General features: G+C 27.0%; 4 protein-coding genes across 5 annotated transcripts; 2 read left to right on the top strand and 2 right to left on the bottom strand.

Annotated features, from left to right (window-relative positions):
• Positions 1-779: 779 nt before the first annotated feature.
• On the bottom strand, positions 780-6,490 carry LOC113560473 (85/88 kDa calcium-independent phospholipase A2). The gene is made up of 14 exons (XM_026966361.1): positions 6,147-6,490; positions 5,988-6,078; positions 5,796-5,920; positions 5,536-5,713; positions 5,239-5,469; positions 4,557-4,682; positions 4,297-4,460; positions 3,782-3,983; positions 2,929-3,160; positions 2,448-2,598; positions 2,094-2,279; positions 1,404-1,575; positions 1,073-1,242; positions 780-996 (listed from the first exon to the last, which is right to left on the bottom strand). The coding sequence occupies exons 1-14, from the start codon at positions 6,347-6,349 to the stop codon at positions 858-860; spliced, it is 2,370 nt and encodes a 789-aa protein (XP_026822162.1). The 5' UTR covers positions 6,350-6,490; the 3' UTR covers positions 780-857.
• A 121-nt stretch (positions 6,491-6,611) lies between these two features.
• LOC113547760 (DNL-type zinc finger protein-like) lies at positions 6,612-7,224 on the top strand. Its single transcript, XM_026948241.1, has one exon. It carries the CDS (start codon positions 6,673-6,675, stop codon positions 7,108-7,110), a length of 438 nt encoding a protein of 145 aa, XP_026804042.1. The 5' UTR covers positions 6,612-6,672; the 3' UTR covers positions 7,111-7,224.
• Positions 7,206-13,979, bottom strand: LOC113547758 (DNA ligase 1-like). The gene is made up of 4 exons (XM_026948237.1): positions 13,386-13,979; positions 13,138-13,308; positions 10,068-10,840; positions 7,206-7,772 (listed from the first exon to the last, which is right to left on the bottom strand). Exons 2-4 carry the CDS (start codon positions 13,250-13,252, stop codon positions 7,284-7,286), a joined length of 1,377 nt encoding a protein of 458 aa, XP_026804038.1. The 5' UTR covers positions 13,253-13,308; positions 13,386-13,979; the 3' UTR covers positions 7,206-7,283.
• LOC113547759 lies at positions 11,473-22,966 on the top strand. Of its 2 annotated transcripts, none has more exons than XM_026948239.1 (5): positions 11,473-11,545; positions 19,352-19,430; positions 19,520-19,836; positions 20,857-21,113; positions 22,291-22,966. In XM_026948239.1, exons 2-5 carry the CDS (start codon positions 19,370-19,372, stop codon positions 22,865-22,867), a joined length of 1,212 nt encoding a protein of 403 aa, XP_026804040.1. In that variant the 5' UTR covers positions 11,473-11,545; positions 19,352-19,369; the 3' UTR covers positions 22,868-22,966. The 2 variants fall into 2 exon arrangements, with proteins under 2 accessions (XP_026804040.1, XP_026804041.1); XM_026948240.1 differs by lacking the exon at positions 11,473-11,545 and adding an exon at positions 15,576-15,714.
• Positions 22,967-23,832: the final 866 nt, after the last annotated feature.

Raw genomic sequence — 23,832 nt, 5'->3', positions numbered from 1 at the left:
AATGTTATACAAATACAATGTACACAGCAAGTTGACTGTATCCAAACAGAACCTCTTTTTTCTTTTTCACAAAGCCATTATTAAGATTGATACGATTGAACATAGATGGTTTAGATTTTTGTTGTGTTAAATGGGAATACACGTCATCAGTATAAGTTAATAAGAGCCCCCCAGAGTAATAATTTTGAAAAAAAAAGTATAAATATTTTAAAATAATTTTCAACCATTCGTCTTTTCGAATATAGACCAACATTTATGTATTTTAATAAGACAATTACAGTGTCCAATAGCAATTTCAGCACACTGTTTAGTAAATAAATAAAGATTTATTAAATTTGCGCCAAATTAATGTGATATCGCCTTAACATTTTTTTTCTTTTTTTTTTATATATATAAAATATTTTATTGATTATTATCTTTAAACAAATAGAATTTTATTGAATTTTTATCGAGCAGAAAAAAAATTATAAAAAAAGAGGGTTTTAATATTTAAAAACAAGTAATCCCTAACCTTATATGAATATTGTAAAAAGTATAATATACATACATGCACACATAATATTATACTATATTATTGTCATTTAACAATGTATACTAGTGTTACCATAGTATTTAAGAAAAAGCACAAGTGTAATGATGTATTCCTTTAGTTTTTAATAAATAATAATAATATGCACTGTTATAATAAATTTAAATATTTAGAAATAGATAGATTATATTATATTTCTATGAATATAAAGCAAAATATTAAATTATATTATATAAACTACCAAGTGTAATATTAAAAATGTAATGAGAAAATAAAGGTAAAACAATTATAAGCAATTAAATGTCTTAAATATAATAAGTACATCAAATTATTTCAATAACTGTGCCAGTTTACACACTTTATTATTGTTTTTCACCATATCGACTTTGGTTTCCCAAAGTATTTTGACTAGTTTCACATCATCTTTTTCGTCCATAGCTATATCTTCTGATAGTTGTGGGCAAAACCTAAATACCAAAAATTCAAATTTAAATATTCAGGATTATGAAATCATATTATGAATATATAAAAAAAAATAATTACCTGAAGAATTCAGTTTTTGTTTTGTAACACAACGATCTTGCTCTGTCCACAACACGACCATCAGACTGGGTAGCTTGGTCAATAAGTAACAGACCCAGTGCTGAGAATCCAAACACCAACCGCAAACTATCACTCACACTACTTGGTTTAAAAATGTCTAAATTTTTCACCTAAACCAAACACAAAATACCATAAATAGATTATTATTGTTCATGTTCAAATTATATTGTTACAATGAAAATAATAACAATTTAATACAATATTATTACTGAATATTTCATTGTAATTAAACAACAATATTCATTAAGACAGAACACTATATACAATGTACCTCAGTCACAGGTATACATCCAGTTCCAACAGAAACTACAAGACTTGGATCATGCATTTCGTGAGCTCTATTTGTTTTGTATAATGCTAAATTATATTCCTCGATTTCGGTCAAAGTATCTAAAGTAGGGTTATTTGAAATCAATCCTCCATCCAAAAAACGACCAAACATTCTAAAACATTTCAAATTGTCAATTAATATAACAATTCTGATTAAAAAAGTTATTGAAATAATAATAATTTAAAAATAAAAACATCACTGCTCTATGAAAAACAATACTGTATAAATGATTATTGTTTGTAATTTTAGTTAACATACAAATTATGTATTGGCATACAATAAAATCATGAAAAATATATATAGTTTCTGTAAGTTTAAATACTTTAGTTTCTTAAGGAAAGACATAAGTAATAAAGACAAATTAATATTACAAAACAATCAATATTATTGTTTATTTGAATAGTTTCTTCAACTTATATTTCTCAATACAATTACAATTTTAAATAATAAATACAAGATATATTTGTTTAATAGGTTAATTTATTGTTTTTATGAAATTTAGACAAATTACTGTTAATGGACTAATGTGCCTGCCAAACTACCATGTTTATCAAAAAATTAGATTTATTAAAAATTATTGTATGCATCCAAGTTAATAAAAATAATAGAAATTTATATAAAAATAATTACCTAAAATATGAAGGCGCTGCACCACTTGCCCTTGCTGCTTTCCATGCTAACTGTTCATGAGGTGGTGGTGGTGGTGGATAATCACATGGATGATCTAGATTAATCATATCACTTGGTGATGTATAATTACGAAAAATGTGCAAGTCTACGGGTTTTCTATCTGCTAACAAACCTGTGACTAAAATCCTGAAACAATTTTATTTTATTTTATAGTACAAACAAAATAGTAAAATTCATAAATACAATTAAGATATAAAATATTTCTTTTTTTTCTTTTTATCTCAAACATAAATTGCCAGGGGTTTCCATTAGTAAAAACATTAAACAACTATTTAGTCAATAGCAACCACTTACTTTGGATGTTTTATATCACTCATATATGTATTTGCGCCCAATGTTTCTTGTAACATATTTTCCAATACCTCACTTTGGTAAGGTTTACTACCTTGAAACACAAGTTGTTTAAGTCTAAAATATAAGCACAGACACTCGTGCAACGATTTACCTAAAATGTAATATATTAATAATTACATTAGTGCTATTATAGTAAAAAAACAAGAGATTCATCCAACTCATCCTAAATTAAAATATTTATATTATTTTATTGTTTAATAACAGATATTAGATTTTGAAGCAAAAATAAGTAAAATATATTTTAAATATGATAAAAAAACACAAATTTCTTATTTACGAGGTTTTCCACAATTTGCATTAGTTTTTCCCCCATTTTACACTAATAATTAAATTAATTTCACATCATATTTTAACTTTGCACAATCAAAATAACAAAATAATAAATAATTTATAAACTAAAATAATATAAAAGTGCAATTACCACATGCAAGTCCCAAAGCTAAAATTCCACCAGTACTTGTGCCAGCTAACCAATCAAAACAATGAATAATAGGAACTTTAGTGGCATTTTCTATATGAAGTAAGATAGATATCAACACCAATCCTCTAATTCCACCACCATCGAGGCATAAAACTCTGCCTCCTCTATGATTTCTGTTAATATCTATTCTTTCATCCATGAGTTCTTCCATCGCTGTCACAATACATCTAACCTGTAAAATAACAACTATATTAGTATTTAAAAACAATTTTATTTGTATATTAATAATTTAAATTTACATGATTTGATCAATTTTATTTATAAATATAAATGCATTTTAATTTCAAAAGTTAGAAAAAATATTTTTTTTTAAGAGTTAATATTATTATAATTTTGCTATATAATTTAAATATAATATGTATATATTATATCTATTGATGTAGATATATGCTAACCTCAAGACAATTAAGTTACAGTGTTCAGAAAAAAATAATAAATTTTCTTTTATTGGTACAATAGGCTCTTTGTACACATTTAAAAACTATCAATAGTATAAAAACCACCAACAACTATATCATAAAATCTACTTTGTGTAAATTTTGAAATGTAAATTATTTTAACTCGTTATTAACATATTATAGATGTACCATCCAATAAATAGAGGAACTTTGATAAAAAAATTCCTACTATGTCGCATAGAAATTGACATTTATCCAACTAACTGGGTTATACTGACCTAAATACACGCCAAATAAGTACTCTGGTATTTTAATTGCAGATACTTTAACATGAAAACAATGTGTATTCGTGTTTTTAAATCCATGTAAAATAAACATTCCTAGTTGGTACGTACTGGCATTGATATAGGTCTTTGAGGTGGTAAACCATTAAATTCTTTATCCCAAGCACATCCATTTGTACATTCCGTATCCAATAAAATATTTGGACACCGTTTTGCACCAACTGCATGCAAGATATAGACAATTTTATCAGAAATTTTATCTGGACCATTATTGGTAGCAGCAATATGTCTTGAAGATACACCTTTATTATTACTAAAAAAAAAATTATAAATATTTTCCAAGTTATTATCAATATGTATAAAACATTTTTTGCATTTATAAGATGCACAAAAAATATTTTAATGAATAAATCTTTTATTATTTTTTTTAATCTATTAATTATACAATCTGTAAATAAAGCTTTTTACTATAAGCATAAATAATACAGGACTTATAAAATATAGAAAATAAAAAAACTATTTAATCAAATTAGCTAAGTCTTAAGAAATAAGGAACTTGGACGTAGGAGCCATCTGGTGATGGAACTTAATGTATATGCAAATATAAAAATTTTAAATGTACATACATATAATCAATATCAGCTTCAAACGCAATAAGAGCATGAATTACTGGTACCAAATTGCTTTTGACTGCTAAATGAAGTGGTGTATTACCTTCTAGGTCAGGTATATTTACATTAGCTCCATTACATAATAGTCCCATAACACAATCAAATCTATTTCTCAAAACCTATAACAAAAATAGTTACTTATACAACAAAATCTATATAAATTATAAATACAATAGTATAGAAAATACAGTATACATTTTATATTATAATGTTACCATTATGTGAAGAGCAGTGCGCTTATCAAAATTCAATGCATTTATATCACAATTATTGGCAATTAAGCTATCGATTACTTCACGAGAACTTGACCAATGTAAAGGAGTTCCACCAAATTTCATATCCTAGAAAAAATCAATCAATCAATAAAAACTTATTTATATTTTTACTCACAACTTATATCTAATCACTTACAAAATAAAATTAAGATAATTACCAATTAAGAAATAAAAATAAAAATCAGTTTCAAGATAGTATGTACTTAGTTTTTATAAATAAATGAAATGCAATTTAAATTTTATAACTTTACAGTTATGGCTAATACAATTAAAGTTTAATAAACCAATACAACTTTTATGTTAAGCAAGCATAACCTTTTTTTTTCCTCTGTAAATCACTACATGGGGGCTGAACTGTTTTTACATTGCTTAGCCCCCATGCAATATCGTTTATTGAAATAAAAGTAACATTTAATTTATACAATTTGTTAAGTCCTAAAGGGTCCGGGAACTACCTTCCTCAGCGAACGCTGGTATGTATATGTAGAACACTACCCGAATGGGTCAGAAAGTATAACCTAATCTGTAGTATTACCAAAACAAAACTTAAATAGAATTAGGTAAGTTTAGTCTGTTAACCTTTAATTAATGTTTTAATGTACAGATAATATTTTGTCCTTACTTCAACAAATAATTTTTTATGATTATCCTGAAGATATTCTTTAACAATTCCAGGTAATTTATTTTCGGTTACATTATTAACAGGAACTCCAGCCGGAATATTTACATCAGCCCCACAAACTAACAATTCTTTAACACATTCTGGTTTATCCGCTTGACATGCCAAGTGAAGGGGAGTAAATCCATTTATGTTACGATAGTTTAAGCATTTTGTGCTCACTTTAGATAAAACCTACATAATTTTTAAATTATTAGACTATTATTTTATGTGATAATATACTTGAGTTTATGACTTCACCAAAATTATATCACTACTAGATTTAGCAGCATAATGAAAAACTGAATTGGCTTCATTATCCAAGTGTTCCAAAGAAACGTCCAAAGCAATTAATGCTTTTACAACAGCTAATGAATTATCATAAATGGCCAATTGTAATGATGATATACCACTTTCAACATCTGGTGTATTTAAGTACCTAATAAAATTAAAATAAGATAATTAGTAATTACAATATGTTTATGTTAACAATAATAGTTATTTGTAAATAAAAAACTTACATCACAACATTTGGGTTGGATAAAATGTCTAGCATTGCTAACCTCACAACTAAATGTGCAACATTCCATGTTGGGTGTTCGACAAGAGTATCACATAAATTTTGGATCACGGATAAACAATAACACTATATAACCAATATCATTTCATTAAATAATTGAATAGTTATTTTGTTAATATATTAATCTACTTACATCTTTGGATATACTCAGTATCTCTGGTAGTTTGTCCTTAAGTATACAAAATCTTATTTCTGAATCTTCTATACTTGATCCCCTGTACAAGCTATTGAACCATATGGTTATTAATAAGTATGTTAAATTAATATTTAATTAATTTAAATAACACCAGACCTGTAAGAAGTGGTTAAGCTCTCAGCACGAGACAAATGTAAGACAATTTCACTAACATTATTATTATCTACTGCATATAAAATAATCGGGTCATGACGACAGTGAACATTACGATTAGAATATTTTTCCGATTTTACTTCAATAACTTTATTGGGATTTTTATCGGGGGTAAAAAACACTTTTAACGAATTTAACCAAGACATAATGGTTAATAAATGATTAGTCAATACCGAATTATTTAGAAAACAATTATAGTACGTTCATATTTGAGGTACTCGAATTTTCATACAAAAAAGTATTAACAAAAGGCTATGCTTTTTAAGCAATTTCTAATGAACTTTGCATTAAGCCATTTAGCATTTTGATAACGCTACATCATGTTATCAATACACATAAAAACTTTTTATTTCTATCAATATGTGATAACGTTCATAAACATATAATGTGATAAGATATTGTTATTAATTTACTATTTTGTACTTTAAGTGTCTTGAATCGCAGTGAAATATTTTAAATCTCAAAAATCATGTTTCGTTCCAATTTTTGTCGGTTAACTTTTTTGGTAAAGAATAAAAGCGCTTTAAATGTTATTATAAACGCAGCGCAAAATTCATCAAAGATCACTACTTGCTCTCCATCAGTTTACCAAACTCGTTGTTATGCGTCATTGCCGTCTGTACAAAACAACTGTGAAAAACAACCCGAAAATGAACCTACTGGTAAAATGCAAATAAATTTTACTTGTACAGTGTGTAACACCAAGAACAGCAGAAGGTTTTCAAAACTTTCATACGAAAAAGGGATAGTAATCGTGGAATGCGATGGATGCAAGAACAACCACTTGATAGCTGATAACTTAGGATGGTTTCCAGATACAGGATGTAGAAATATTGAAGAAATACTATCTTCCAAAGGTGAAAAAGTCAAACGAATAAATGGATGTTGGGAATTAAGGTCAAAATGATGAGAAAATATACTAAAATAAAACTAACTTGTAAATAATAAATATGTTATGTAATCTTATACTCAAATGTAAACATATTAAATAATATTAAAAAATGTATTCTTTAAAAAAAAAAAATAAATAAAAAACTTTAATACTTAATGAACATTTTATAGTTTCTCTATAATTAGTAATTATTTTTTAGACTTTGCTTTTGTTTTACGTTTTGCAATGGGTTTGACTTCTTTTTTTTCAGACTCTGGGGTAAGTGGGAGATCATCAGCTAAATCTTCAGATTCAAGGTTTATCTCATGTTCGGCAGGCGGACTCTTCTGTAGTACTTCTTCATCTAAGTCCTCAACTTTAGCCTTACGACCACCTCGTTGTTTTGGTGCTTTAATTTCTTTAAATTCTTCATCCTTATTTTCAACATCAATTTGTTTAAATTTACGCTCACGTTTTGGTTTTATTTCAGGAGTTTTATTAGAATCATCAGACTCATTTATTTCACTGGACTCTTCAGACTTTTCTGGTGACTTAATGTTTTTTTTAGTCTTAGGTACACTTTTTTGTTTTTTTTCTACATCTTTTTCATTGTTTTGTTTAGCACTCACTTTTGGAGCTGCTCGGCTTCTACTTGAAGGTTTAGGTACTTTTTCTACTTCATCATCTTGATCAAGTTCCTGTAAAATAAAATTAACAACAAATACTTAAATTATTAGAAACTTATATGAAAATATAAATATATATTATCTAAGAATAACAGGTGAATTTTATAAATAGGAACAGTATGCTAACTACCAATACTTATTAATTAAATCTTAAACTTATACATGCTTCATTATTTTTCAACCAAGATTAGGCTTTTTACAACAAAAATATTAACCTAACCTGTTTTTAACTAACAAGTAATCATTATAATTGAATAATACACATACTAAAATTAAGATCGAAAATATATGTGATGGCAAAAAAAAAAGAAATTTTCAAAAAATAGTATAAAACGAGATTTAGAAGGAATTATTTTTAAAGGTCATATTTTTGAGATAAATACTTTGAAATACTTTACTACCAATTATTTTAAATTAGATATCAAAATATAATTATACATTCCAATAAATGATAGGAATCCTCAAATTTAAGACAGATTTATTCATAAAATGGTTTATCATAAGGAAAATTTCATTGACGAAATAACTGGGATCAACACTAAATATGTTTTAGAGAAATGTCAAAATTCAAATATATTAACAAAAGAAACCACTGATCCATTAGTATCCAAACTTCAGAAAGTGTAATATGGTGGTGCTCTGTACAATCACCTGCAGAAAATTTGATTAAATCATTTTTTAGACATATATTATATAATATTATATTACAATATATACAAGCATACACATATCCTACACAATATTAAAAAGAATCGCAAACAGTTAGTTATTTCTACCAAAATGTATTAATCGTTTACCAATCATACTGATGGTCTTAGTCACGCAATAATACTTTTGAAAATTGATATTGTTTATTTTGTCTAATTGAGATCAACAGGCCATTTAATCAAATTTTGTTTGAATATTTAAAATTTTTAGTTAATTATTTAACATTTAAATGGGGTCAAATCAATTTTAAGTAGGCATATTAAAGAATTCTAAGTTTTCAAAAATTTTAATACATTATTAGGTCCATCACATAGGATTGTTAAAAAGTTCATACAAATGAGTATATCATATTGTCATTATTCACCACCATGGTTGGTAGTGACATGAGGATGTGAAATTATAATTTATTACAAATACATTTAAAGATCCACATTTACACACATAGAAAAATATCAATAATTAACTCCTTAAAAATTGTCTATTTACAATCTTCTAATGAAAAAATTGATGAAGTAGAAATGTTGAATTATAAAGGTACAACAATGAACATTTGTAGATTGTATATTAAACAAACATAAAATTGTATTCTGTGATAAAACTATGGTAATTACGTTAATAGCATTTTGTATGAGAACCAACAAAGTCTTAGTTATTTTACAAGAAATTGAAATAAAGACTTTCTAAATGAATTTAATGTAACAATATTATTTAACTGTTGAAATTTTCATTGATAATCTGCATCATGAAGTTAAAAATTATTTTGGACCATTGATAAAACCACACAAAAACACTTCCAAATGCTGAACTAACACTAACTGAGGAGAAGCACAACTTGAATTTAAGAAAAAATCAACATAAACCTACAAAATTGTGTTATATCATTGGTACAAATTCTATGAAGATCATTTTTTCGTATAATATGTAAGAAATATTTGCATGAGCATTATTTTTTTTTTTTATTAGATTACATATTATGTAAAATTTATTTTATTTGTACTATTATTACATGTGATCTACCCACTACATGGCAGTGGTATTAAACAAAATATTGTTTTTTAAAATATATTTACGGGTATAGCATGATATGATTATTATTTATTATTGATAGAGTTAAGATAAATAAGCTGGAATAATTAGCTATATTATCATCATATATTATAATCAACAATATTTTATAATATTAAACATATTATAGGATATTTTTAAACTTATATGAACACTAAACTAACTTTAATGAACATGAAGCAAGACAATAACAGTCTAACATTTCGACAATGTGCATGTTTGAAATGAAACACAAATAATTCCACATTTCTTAAAAAATGTTTTGTTTTTATAAAACATTCTCTTCAATATTAACAATATACATGTACAATGTCATGTAACAACAAAAATCTATCGATAGATCACATATAACAATGAAAACATGTCGGTAGATCATATATAATAGTACCCGTACCCGTAGTTTTACTTATATTAAACATTACCAAATTGATATTTCAAAATTTTGCCTCTAAAATGATGAAACATATTTTTGATAGTTTTTCTTTAAAATATATACTAGAAAGTATTTGTTTTAGTAAAAATGATTTATCTTACATCTGTTTTGACCTTTTTAACGCCTCGCTTAGATTTTGGTTTTTCTTGACTGTCATTTAAAACTAATTCATCATCATTTTGTTCTGTTATTACAACATTTTCTTTTTCTTCAATTAATACTTTTTTTGTATTTTTTTTCCCCTTGGAAGTTTTTTCTAAAATTTTTATTTCATCATCTTTTGTTATCATTATTTTAGGTTGATCTTCTTTTTTTGTTCCTTTTTTTTGTTTTTTTAGTACATCATCTTCAGTTACAACTGCAGCTTTAGTAGATTTACTAGCAACTTTATTTTTTTTTTGTACCTTATCTAATGGATAATTTGAAGTTTCAGATGTTATAATGTCCACGCTAGCGGCTCTCCGATTTCTTTTTGGTAGTTCGTTTGATGGAGAAACAGGTTTTAGAGATTCTGGTAAATTTTTATCGACCGGTCTTTTTCGACTTTTGCTAACTACTTTTTCTACCACCTTCAATACCTGTCTATCTTCACTAGCAGCCCTTTTCCTAGTCCTTACAGCTTTGGAATCTTCTTCTAATGTTTGTTTTTTTGATTTAAGTTTTGATTTGGTAATTTTCTTTTGAACAGGTTTTTTAATCGTTTCCTCTTCATTTACAACAACTTCTAATTTAGATTCTAACTCTGTTGCTTTTTGCTGAAAATCAGGTATTTGTTCTAAAACCACTGTAGCATTCATGTCTGTATTATTTTCTGAAATTGGTATTTTAACATCTATTTCATCCTTTTGAATTATATCATCTTCAACCATATTATCTGTAATAATTTTAAGTAAAAATTAACTAAGTACACAGAACAATTTTATTTTTTTATCATAATTTAAGCAATCAGAATAACCAAAGACGAATGACTTATTAATTAAAAATAATAAATCTATAATGCATGAGAATTAAAAACAACTGTACTACATCAACCCAACACAACTGTAATTTACTTAGATTGTAGTTAAATAAATGTAACACTTTTTACAATTATTATAATTGTAGGGTTAAATTAAAATAAAGATAAACCGGTTAATTTAAAATGTCGGATCAGATACTTATTAACAGTTATATATTTTATACTCAGCAAGTATAAGTTAACATTTTTCAACAGATATTATTATTTATTTAGATACCTAGGTAGTTAAGGTATATATTAATCATTAATAATTATCTTAAAAATGGGGACAAGGACTAATAATCCCCCCTATTTTATATATATATATATATATTATAAGATATAAATCATCCTAAATTTTTTAAATGTAAATTGCATCATAAAATATACTAATATGTCAAATATGAAATAAAAATATATATTATAAGAAACTGGTATTTATAAATGGACCTCGAGCTTAATGTAAAAAATAATATTTAAATAAAGGAGATGGACAGTATTTTTACACAGTGCATTGAATTTTGTCTAATGACAAACAACCAACACTTAAGAATACCTACAATTATTAAACACAATTAACAGGTAAGTGAATCTATTTTAAATAATGTGACATTAAAATATTTTTTTTTTCTCAAGCAATTTATTTTAAGATCAATTACTTAGGTTAGATGTTAAGGACTTTTTGAGTTTTGAGTTACAAGGTAACTAATATGTGTAAAAAATTAAAGACAATTTTTTATTGATAGTTTATAGTAGGTAAAGGTAAATTTTAAAAATCCATTTTTAGTTTATATTCTATTTAGAATTAAATCATACTTTGATAGCCAATTTATGCATAGGAGCATAACTTCACTACACAGTTAAGACAAAGATTGTAGATTATAATAAACAAGTATTGTCCAACCACCACCAACAAAAATAGGTCTCTAGTCAGTATGTTTTTATTTTAAATAGAGTATAGTTTTTTAATTTTATTTTCATAGCTTACACAAGAATAAGACAAAACAATATACACCTTGGGGACTTGAAGCCAACAAATATATTAAAATAGTTTTAGTTTTGCAAAAGATTTTTGAAATATTAATTCTTGGCTTGGGCTTTGTAAATGTTATTAAGGTTCGGAAGTTATTGCATTTGCATATTTTTTTTTAATCATCAGATTTATTGCTAAGTGACATAGAAAAACCGTTAATTTTTATGATTAAAAATTAAAAATCAGAATTATTTTTATTGTTTTGCTTTTTCTGTGTTTATAATATTTTATAAAATATTTCTACAAATAATAATTTTGTGTAAAAAATAAAATATAAGTGCATATTTATACTTTTTTAAGGGCATTAAGTTTGGAGCCCAAGTTATTATTTTGCATAATAATAAATAATAGGCACTCATTATAAGCTTTGTAATTTATGAAATTGGCAAAATAAGTGATAGATATCAACAAATTATTCACATAAAAATTGTGGTGAATACCTATATTTCCATAAAATAAGCCAGCTTAGAAACCTATCAATAAAACTAATAGAGTGTATTTATAGCACAACATGAATGGTGTATTAGTAGATACCGTTTAATAGACTGGTAAAAGGTGTAACTTGTATTTATTTCTGTCCAATTTGTAGGTACTTGTGTTTGGGAATTAGTTAATCCTAACATTTTATTGATAATTAAAATACATTAATAGTAATTATTTACAAGAATATTAGTATATTTAACCTATATTATGTTCACATTAGATTATTAGAATAATGTAAAAATGGCTTTGCTTCAAAATTGATTACCAAAATTAAATCTGAATAAATAAAAACATAGTAATACAACTTGTGATAATATTACTATACAATAATATTATATTAGTGGATTATAAACAGTACCTATTGTAATTCTGTTTTCAAGCCATTACATATAAGCACGTAATATAATAACACTATATGGTAAACAAAAAGGATTTCATGGGTTTAAAACTTCAAGCTATGTATTTTGCTACGACACATATATTTGTAAGTTTAACAAAGCATCCTCTCGTTATCGCGACCACTGTGATATGAAATGGAATCCAACGTAACTGGTAATGGAGTACAATAGAACGTCAAAACAATCAACACGGGACAGTTTAAAAAACTGTTATTATGTCGAAAATTGGAATACCTGCGCTAACAATGAACTCTATTTACCTTTAATAACTGGACGTCTGACAGTGATGTGCGCCATATCCTCAATGATGACTATCGGCACATCCTCGACGGACGATTTGGTCGGCTTCTGAGCGGCTTTCCTCTTTGGCGCCATCGTGATGTGGTTGGTGATGTATTGAGCGTTAAGTTCAAAGTGGAGTGCGCGCTTAACTGTGATGGGCATAAGACAGAACAAAAAAATTAATGAACGCGTGTAACACACAGTCGACAAACGTTTGGTTGAGTACCTTCCAAGACAGCGTTGATCGTAGTTAGTTCACCACGGAACACGCGGGACTTGGACGTCGGCGAGATGGTGCCCGTACGGAACTGCGACAACACACGGCGTGGCCGGTTAAAAAACTGAAACGATTAACGGCCGGAGAAATGTCGCCTGTCACGCGAGCTTTAATCAACACGGACCTGCTGAACGACGGGGATAACTGAGGACAGAAGCCAACGTGGACGGCGTGCTCGAGCGTGGCGATAGGTGTATGCCGGACGAGCGGTGCGAAGTGCGTACGGTTTTTTCGCCGTCGGAAACTCGGAAGTTGGAATTGGAGCGAACCGCCGTGATACAACAAATTTTCGTGGTGTAATTTTACAGAGCTGCCACAACCCCGGCTTTCGCAGAACCGGTACGGATGTGTCGCGGCGGCGTGGTGCGTGAGCGTGTTGAGCGCGGGAAATGGATGAAAATATGCCAAACGGATCGCGATCGATACAATAAGTTGTTATACGGTATTCGCGAACCGAAAAGTCGTCAACCGACCTTTAAATATTATTATTATCCGCCGGGACGTACGATTTTTCGCTGTTTCTCTAACTTGCCGTTCGCCCCGACAACGACGGTGTCTCCTGTGTGGATTTCACTGTTATATTTTTATCTGTAACGGTCAACCTGCACGCGCAGCGTTTCGTACTTTTGTTGTCATTATCGTCGCGCGTTGTTTGTGGTGACGATATAAATAGAACTGTCGTTTTTTTCGCCACATCGGCCAAAGGAGAAGTCGTCGTGTCGTGAACGCTCACTGTTATCGTCCGCGCGAGAAGTGATTATTGCCTCTTGTTGTCAGGTCCCCCGGAATTTCCGATAAATCGAGATCGTACGCAATGTCGCGATTTTAACGAAAACGCCTCTTATTTCTATATAAATTTAGCCGGGTTTACAACTACGCCGTCTGTTATATGGTTGTGTCGTGTAGTTCCTATCGTATTCTGATTGGCCGTCGAAATCGTAGTATTATTAATCACTAACCACGAATTACCGGGAAATACCAGAGTTGGGCTGTGGCGCCGAGTACGACTTTTGGAAACGACTTGCGACGTGACCTTTACGCAATACGCAACTTCGTACCCACATCACCACGCCGAAATTCATTAATAATCATATTATATGTACATTATTATAAATAAAAAAAATAATACCTAACTTTAATTATTAATTCACCGTAAATGGTATATAAATTATGAGTGTGCTACTTTCAAAATTCGTTCTGTTAAGCACATCCAGCCACCCCTCCCCTAAATTAGCCTATGTTTATTCTAATAATGTGGGTACGCTAAAATATCGCGTTTGTCGAAATAAGTCTGCACATGGCACATTGCATTGATGTTTGTACTGTAGTTATATATTGTGTATTTACCACCGTATTTTTATTACGATCAAGTGCAACATTTGAATAAAAAAAAATGTTGTTAGAAATCTTTCATAAATAACTTATTTTTTTATAAATGTATCTCCTGTAGTCCTATTTGTGTGTAAAAATCATATTATTACACAACACTTGATTTTCATTAAAAAATGATGACCGTTGTACTCGTTCTCGTGGTAGAATTATTAAATCAAATTGTTTTATAGTTTCATTCGTTCTAAATTCACACTGCATACATACCTACATAATACTATGTGAAAGTGTATAATATATTGTTAAGAATCTTTGGCTCTCATTAGACAAGTACGGAAATTAAATGTATAAGTAATAATGTAAGCAATATAGGTACTAGGTAGGTATATCATTTTTTCGCAACTTCCGTTGTTGGACTGTGTGATAGTTGTTACACAGAAGTCAATCTTTCTATTGAAGTTTAGACAACAATTAGTTAACATATTATATACTGCGCAAACCTTTTAGAATAAATAATAGTTAATACTTATTGGCTATTATACCTATATACCTATAGGTATGTTTTAATTTTTAGATTTATAACATATAACACAAAAATTATTTTATTCAGATTTACGTTATGAGAACTGGTACCTACTGAATAACGAAGATAGCGATTACAGGTTCGTTTCTGTAATCCCCACTATATTATTGTATTACCTACTGACTATTTCTATAATGTACATTTAAATGACCCATTGGACATTACTGTCATTACAGCCGCTAGGTAGATATACAATAAACATTATGCTGTTAACACTACGTCTATAGATCACCTATTCATACTTATATTAATAACTGATTATACTTATATTATTGAACATCAATATAAATTAAATATTTTACTTAATTGTCTAGATTTCAGAAGTTAATACATATTTTTTTGAATTTTTTAATACAATAAAAAAAGGTAAGCATTTACAAATTGAACTTGTACAATTTAATTTAAACACAACTGAGTAGGTAGGTATTAACTTAATAAATAATAATATAAATTTGAGGTTATAGTAATTTTAATTTATCTGAAAATTGTTGATGACCTAACCTTTTATTAGTACATTTAAAAAGTAAAACTTTTTTTATTATTAATTATTTTTATTAATTATTAAAAATTATAATTACATTGTAGGGAATAAACTAATAACTATAGATGCAATATGTGGATGGACAAGGGAAAGGAAGTTCCCCTTGACATTTCTTAGTGGGGGTAACAATATCGTTTTATGATTCATCCACTCATATTTATTGTATATTACAACACACCTTTTTTTCTAAGCATTATGGTTGAGTTTGAATATTGTTTTTCTATGTATGTGTTATGTAAAATTATGTAATTATAGAAATTCAAATATTTATATTGTGTATATAAGTACAAGTCTTAAAATTATTCTCATTATAACAGAGCTTGCGCTAAAGAAATATTAGAGCTGCACAGTGCACACCCTGTTTGTTTTACAGAAGTAAAAAAATAAATAAAATAATAAATAACACATACTATCAGAAATATTATTTATATATATATGTATATACATTATTCATCATAATGTATAAATATTGACGGTTTAAATAACAAAATTCCTTAAATTATCACTATTTTCCATTTGGTTTTGGTTAATTTGAGCACAAATGCACAATTACAGTATTTGACGGCATAATACAATGGTGATGAGTTAGGGCTCGAAAGTTTAAGTATACCTTGATAACTTGAAGGATTGCTTTACATATTACATAATGTTTGCATATTGCATTAGTTATAAATTAAATATTAGTAAATTATTTGAAGGGTAAAATGGTGCCATCTGCCTATTCCTCTTTATACTTTTTTAGACACATTAAGTACGAAGTACCTAATAAGTATTTATATACTTTGAACATTCTCCCAAATAAAACTCCAAGCTATGTTAATGATAATTAACAAATAAGCAGTAATAATTAATGAACATACTTGTATTTTCTATTAATAATTTTAAACATTTAAATTTTTTCAAGGTGCATGTTAATGTAAGAACATACAAGTTTTTTTTTATTTTATCTAGCGTCCTATGATTTAAAGTATTCTTAGTAAAATGTAAAGACTATTTTTATTGATTTTACTGTGTTTTATATACAACTGATTAGTGTTTACTCTTAATAACTATAATAATGGTACCTAATTCTTAAAATAATTTATTAATAAACAATTCATCTAATATTAGTTTTATTTATTTATTAATATACCTACTAACATTATTTTGAATTTAAATTTTTTATTTCTCTAGGGAATGTATTATATTATTTATTTTAGGACATGCTATTAAGTAACTACGAATTACGATAGTGGGGTACCTACTTATTTATTTACATATTTTTTATTACTCATTATGTATCCAAATTATATTTTATTATGTGTAATTTTGAATAATTATATGTTATTTAATAATTTATATTTTTCTATTATCCAAAAACAATTATATTTCTATAAAGGTAGGTCTAAATATTACTATTACATGTACGCCCGATTTATCGTTATAAGTGGAAGGAATAGGTAATTTATCATATTTTGACCAGGTCAATTTGTAGACCTTAATATTAATTGATAATTTAGTAAATTTAGAAAATGTAGACTATATAGGTATGCACTATTATATGCATATTATATAAACATGTAGTTATTTATTACGATTTATGATAAGAAATTAATTACAGACATTTTAACTGTTCATTTAAGGAAAAAACAAAACGAGATTTAGATAAAGTACCAAAATACGATACATTGTTATTTATATAACTGATAATAATTAATATAAAACTCATATTCACATCTAGAAACATATCTGTTACTTTAATAGTTTAATCATTATTTTCCAACTAAGGGAATTTTATTTAATTTTTTTATCGTGAGATTACTATTAGTTGTAGAAAGAATAATATATGAATGTATTAAGCAGATTTATACATATAATTAATACATTAATTATTAATGTTTAATAAATCAAGCAAAATTATTAAAAGAATAAAATGTATTATTCATTTATACCTAATAAAGTAATAAATCCTAAATTTGGGTTAAAATAAGATGAATCTTAAAACAATATCGTTGTTTCCAATATATAACATCTTTAAAATATAATTAAGTAATGTAGTTGCTTATTGTTTTTAATTTAATATTAGAATACATTTTGACCATTTTGTAATGTCGTGCATTTCTGAATTAAATTAATCATTATATAATGTGAAAATGTAGTAAATAATTATGCTTAATAATCTAATATGGCCAATATGGGTTTAATATTCATAGTTATTAATGTGTATTATATTTATAAATTATTTTGCTATTAATTATTTTTATAATATGTAGAATTATTATAATGTACATAATATGATAACATAATTTATAGTCTAAGATTTAGGCTTAAAAGAAATGTAGTTAATCGAAAACAATTTATAAGAATAGTTCAGTTCTAAATGTTATGTTTATTTTTTACAATTTTATTAACTACAAATACGATATCCTGCCAATTGACGTTTGATAAGAAACTTTAGTGTTTATTATACTTAGTAAGAAGAAGGCATTATCATATCCCCATGTGTTATAGCCAGTTATAGGTATACTCGTATCTTACTTACATATACCTGACAAGGCTAATTTTAACTTCAAAAAATTCATTTTACTCAATTACTTTTCTTATGGTCGATATTTTTTAATATTTTATTTTTTTTCAAAAATTTAAAACACTAAACATTTACCTTAAAATTAGTATATCAAAAAATCCTTCATTGGGATTATTAATAATATTTCTAAACACACACATATATATATAAATACTTCGAATAGCAAATGTTATCATTAAATGTAATAATAAGTCTATTCAAACTTAAATTAAAAATGACAGAGTGAATGGATTCTTCTGATCTTATAATTTTCTGTTTTCTAATACCTAGTAAGACAGAGAAATACACTTAGGTACAGTGGCGATGTAACTACTCTTAATGTAAGTTATTAATTATTATATTAAATAGGTATAGGTAGGTACTAACTATTTAATTAATAGTTAATTAACAGTCGTTTCACGTCATCGTAAGTTTATCTGTATTGAATAAAAAGTTAATCTATAAAAATATAGATAAACTTTAAGTTTATAGATAAATATACTGAAATTATTAAATAGGTTACTGCATAAATAAACAATCTTTTTCCTAATTAGTATATTATAACACCGTGTCATTAATATTCATAATATAGCTTATAATTTATACTAATGAATATTATTTTTCACTAAAGAAATATTAATAAAAAATATTAGAAATTATATCTGATAAGTATAATGTAGGTATATAGCTATATTACCTAAAAGTGATTAGTAAAATCACGAGTAATAACTCATTATACTTATTAAAACAAATAACATTATCAGCATATCAACATTTGCCAATAATATAATATTAGCTAGGTATATCGTATAATCCTAATAAAGTTTAAAATGATAAATATATATTAATTATACATTAAGTATTAACACTCATGACATATTAAACTGTTAATTACTTTTATTTTTAATTTATTGTAGAACAAAAAAATCGTCAACATGCAGAGGACATATTGTGTGGCATTTGCGTTAATCATAAGTGTTTCCTTTGCATTTGCAGGTAAATTTATGTAGTTTAAAACCAATTAGGTGTACAAACTGTCTATAGCCTCGAAAATCATATGAAAAAAAATTTATAAATGTTTTCAGATAATTTATCAGCAAATTGGTCGTCTGATGATGACACCTTACCGGAATTACTACCAAAAAAGATGCGTGACAAAAGCGATGACGAGATTCAAAAAGCTGTTTTTCAAGCTTTTGAAAATCAACTCAAAGTGATTTCTGAGTACAATGGACACATGTTGGATCCAGAATCTCCTTACGGATTTTTTAAAGATGAAATGCCGATTTCGAATGCAAGAACGTCTAATCCACAATCTGATCTCATATTTTACAATAATGCTATTAGAGGGTTTATTGGGCATAACAAAAACAGTATTATCATTAAATGGGTCCCGAATCAGGTATTTTATTATTGCAGGATGCAGGCTTTTGAATTTGTTTGTCTGCAAAATTGAAATTGAATATGTGCATAGAAATATTAAATACTTGTCTGAAATATTTGAAATATTTATGTGGATACCTGCTATGTGTGTATGCTTAACTTAATTTTCTTAAATTATTATTAAAATAAGAATAAATAAATGCCACTACATTTTGTTCTTAAATATTTGTCTAGATAATATTATCAGTTCATCATCGTACATAAACTATAATTATAATTAGATAATAGTTATTAGATAAAAATAAATCTTTATAGACAATAATTTCAAGTATTTTTACCACATTCCAACTAACAGCTACATAAAATGAGTCAATTTTAAGACCAAACTACAAATATTAGTATAATTTTTGAAATTATTATCTCATAACCTTTAAGATTGAAGTAGAAAAATTAGTAATTGTCTAGTTTTGTTTACATTTACTGTTGTGCAATACATTAACAATAATTATTTTTCAATTTTTTATACAGTTTGATATCAAAATAAAAATAGCATTATTTATTGAACTAAATATACTTAAATATACTTATAATACACGAATAATCATTTATGCATACTTGCATGTTACAACTTACAAGCATAAATATTAACAATTAACATAAGTTTAAAAAAAACTTAATTCTTCTAAATGTATAATTCTATATTTTATCTTAAATTTATTTTAAATAAGCACATACAAAAATCAAGAGAAAAATGAATAGACTTTTTTTTAAAAGTTATTTTCGTAATATTTATTAAAATAGGTAGTATACACCATGGTGTATTTCAGGGCATCAGGCATATCGACTAAATTTATATTCATAGGAAAACAGTATATAATTTTATTATTAATAATATTCATAATCCACAATAAAACGATATAGAATTCTTTATAAATAACACAAAAATATTTCAAAAAATCAATTATGAAATAAGATTACAAAAATGGAAATATAAGATATATGATTACCGCCTATTCTAATATATTATACTTTTGTTTAGGTTGTTACAGAACTAGGATGGAAAGAAATGAGTGTTAGAGGAAGGTACACTTTCATGAATTCTTCGTATTTTGATCAAGGAAAGTACCACATCCAGTTACAAGATTTGAAGTACCTTGCTAGTACTACGCTTTCAGAAAACACCGAATCGTACCCATCGACAGTGCCAAAATCTAGTATTTCATACAAAAGTGTTAAGGTTTCATTTACTGGTGGTTTACCAGAAGTATTAAAAACTAGTGATTCTTCTAATGTCAAGTGAGTTTAAGGTAGATATTTATAGAAATAATACAAATATACTATTAGTAGAAAATACTAAAATAGTATATTTTAATTCTATTATTAAAATAAAAATTATTTCGCCTTTTTATTGATTTAACAATATGTCGATCAGTTTAAACTATAAATATTTTTCAATTAAATAAATTGCTTAAATAAATGTATGCATAAATTGAATATACTATTAGGTAATTATAAAATATAATACAAATTAGGATTTTATAGAAATTTAAAATTTTTTTCTATACTTGTATATTATATACGGATCTAAAATTCAGAATTTTAATCTACTGTAATCTTTAATAATTATAGACGACTATGCGAATATATTGAATTTCAACAATACAACTAAATTAGAAAGTCTAAAAATAGTTTATTAAAATTACAAAATACCAACTCTAGTTTAAACTTAAATGTATATTTATCAATATGCATGATATAACCAAACAAACTATAATTTGATACTCATACATGATTTCAGGTTTTACAAATATGTGTAACAAAAATGTATGTAGACTGTAGAGTATAGTAGTAGATAATACATATTACATCTCATTTAATTTAAATTAATTAATATTGTTTTTAAAGATAATAATTAATATATCAATAATCAATACGTAATTTAAAGAACAGCTATACGGTCAATGTGTTTATGTAATATCATATTATAATTATGTTGTGTGTATTTAATAGTATAAATACCACTTCTATTTCGTTGCTAAAAAGGAAAGATTATTTTCTCTATTATACAATTACACAATAATCTTCTGCCTATGCAGACTTGTTGACTTGATATTTCTTAGCGGGTTTCAAATTTTCAACTTCTGGTATTTCGATATATTGATGTAACAATCTTCTAGAGATTTCATTATTGCATTATGGAAAAGAGTTGTAGTTTGTACGTAATACTTATACGTATATGCCTATCAATTATCATCTAAAATCTTTAATACACATTGTTTATTGGTACCTTATATAATATACACTATATACATATAGTTAAAAATTTATAAATATGCAGTGCGCATAATATGACCGTATCTATGTTGTAATTTATATATTCAATTGAATATTAATTCATTTATTCCACAAAAAGATTTATAATTTATCTATTTTTAAAATAAATATATGTGTATTTTTTAATTTATAATAATAGACACTTCATTGAAGACATCGTTTTTCAACAAGTAGCCGATCGTGTGGTTAGAGACACGCACAATAACATCACTGTCGCCATACGCCAGGTCATCAAACCATACATCATATTCAAGAACGACACCGATCCTAACTTTCCCGGTACAAACGGAAAACTTCCCAGCGGTAGCGTTGGGTATAGCATCAGTAATACAGTCATTAGTGGTTTCGCTAATGCGGAACACAAATTGAAAAAGGTCACCACGAAAATGGCCACCAACACGGTCACAGCTGATTTACGTATATCGATCCATAGCTTAGACGGTAAATTTGACTTTAAACTCGAGGAGAGTAAGCCTACCATCGGAAAAGCAACATTCACTGTCAGCAGAATCGATGTCAACGTGTCGTTCAATATGCTTAAGCCCGTCGAATGCAAAGCTGAGGTCGTAGTGAACCAGCCGAATGTTAAATACGGTACAAAGCTGTCGGCCGACATTGAAAAAACATTGACCAACGCGTTTATTGACAATGTTAAAAGCCAGTTGAACACAAATATTTGCAAGGCTTTGGGCCAAATGATTAAGCCTGGAAAATAACAAAACCTATTTCATTAATTGAAATCCGCCGCAAAGCTTATTTTTGCTGTAAATTGTATGGTCAGGTCATCAGGATAAATATATATATTGAATTCCAGATATTATAAGTATTTTAATTTTTTTTTATTCTTGCCTGAATAACATATTTTAATTTACTTAACATATATGTATTACAAATTATTATATCTACAACAAATAAAAAAATTAATACATGTATAATATAATAAGTATATACATTCTGTACACGTCATACAGTGGCGTAAATTGGGTCCAATTTCTGGTGGTGCAGTTGTATATTCTCAACTTATAATTATTTCCAACACACCAATAATCCAACTCCCTAAGTAAAATCCTTCTCTATAAACTATAATATATTTCTTTAAATAATAAATACATTTTAAATTATTTTAGCAGTAAAACCTTTATTATTATAATACAATAAATTTCCGTTACAATGTGACTACAGAAGGTGAGTGACCTGATCAATATAATAGATAATTATTACATGTGATCGTATGTGCGTGCCGTCGCGACTTTTGTCCCGTGGATCCAAGTCCGCCGATCGACGACAGCATTTACCGGTGCGTCCGATGAAGCACACACGTCCCCCTCTAGCCCCTGTAAGATACGGCCTCACCCGAATTATCTTGTATATAGAATATCGGCCGAGTAATTACCATATTTATTGTTTTTCCTTCACTTTTCACCCAACCCGCTTTACGTACAGCAGCATGGAGGAGTAACAACTTTGTCGTTACGCCTGCGGGCGACATAGGAATACACCAAGTTGGTAATGTACTTTTAATTATAATATTTATTTTTCCAATCACCGTGGCCGGTATTCTGTTAGGTTTTTTACTATCTATTATTACTATATTTATTATTGTATACTCCCGGTAACCGTCCAGAGGAGCCGGTGGGATGTATTACAATACTTAAATATACAACCGTTTCCTTTTAACTTG

Source organism: Rhopalosiphum maidis, chromosome 4 (assembly GCF_003676215.2).
Source record: "Rhopalosiphum maidis isolate BTI-1 chromosome 4, ASM367621v3, whole genome shotgun sequence".
Classification (NCBI taxonomy): Eukaryota; Metazoa; Arthropoda; class Insecta; order Hemiptera; family Aphididae; genus Rhopalosiphum; species Rhopalosiphum maidis.
The sequence above is the reverse complement of the archived record's forward strand: the minus strand, read 5'-3'. Positions and strand labels throughout refer to the sequence as shown.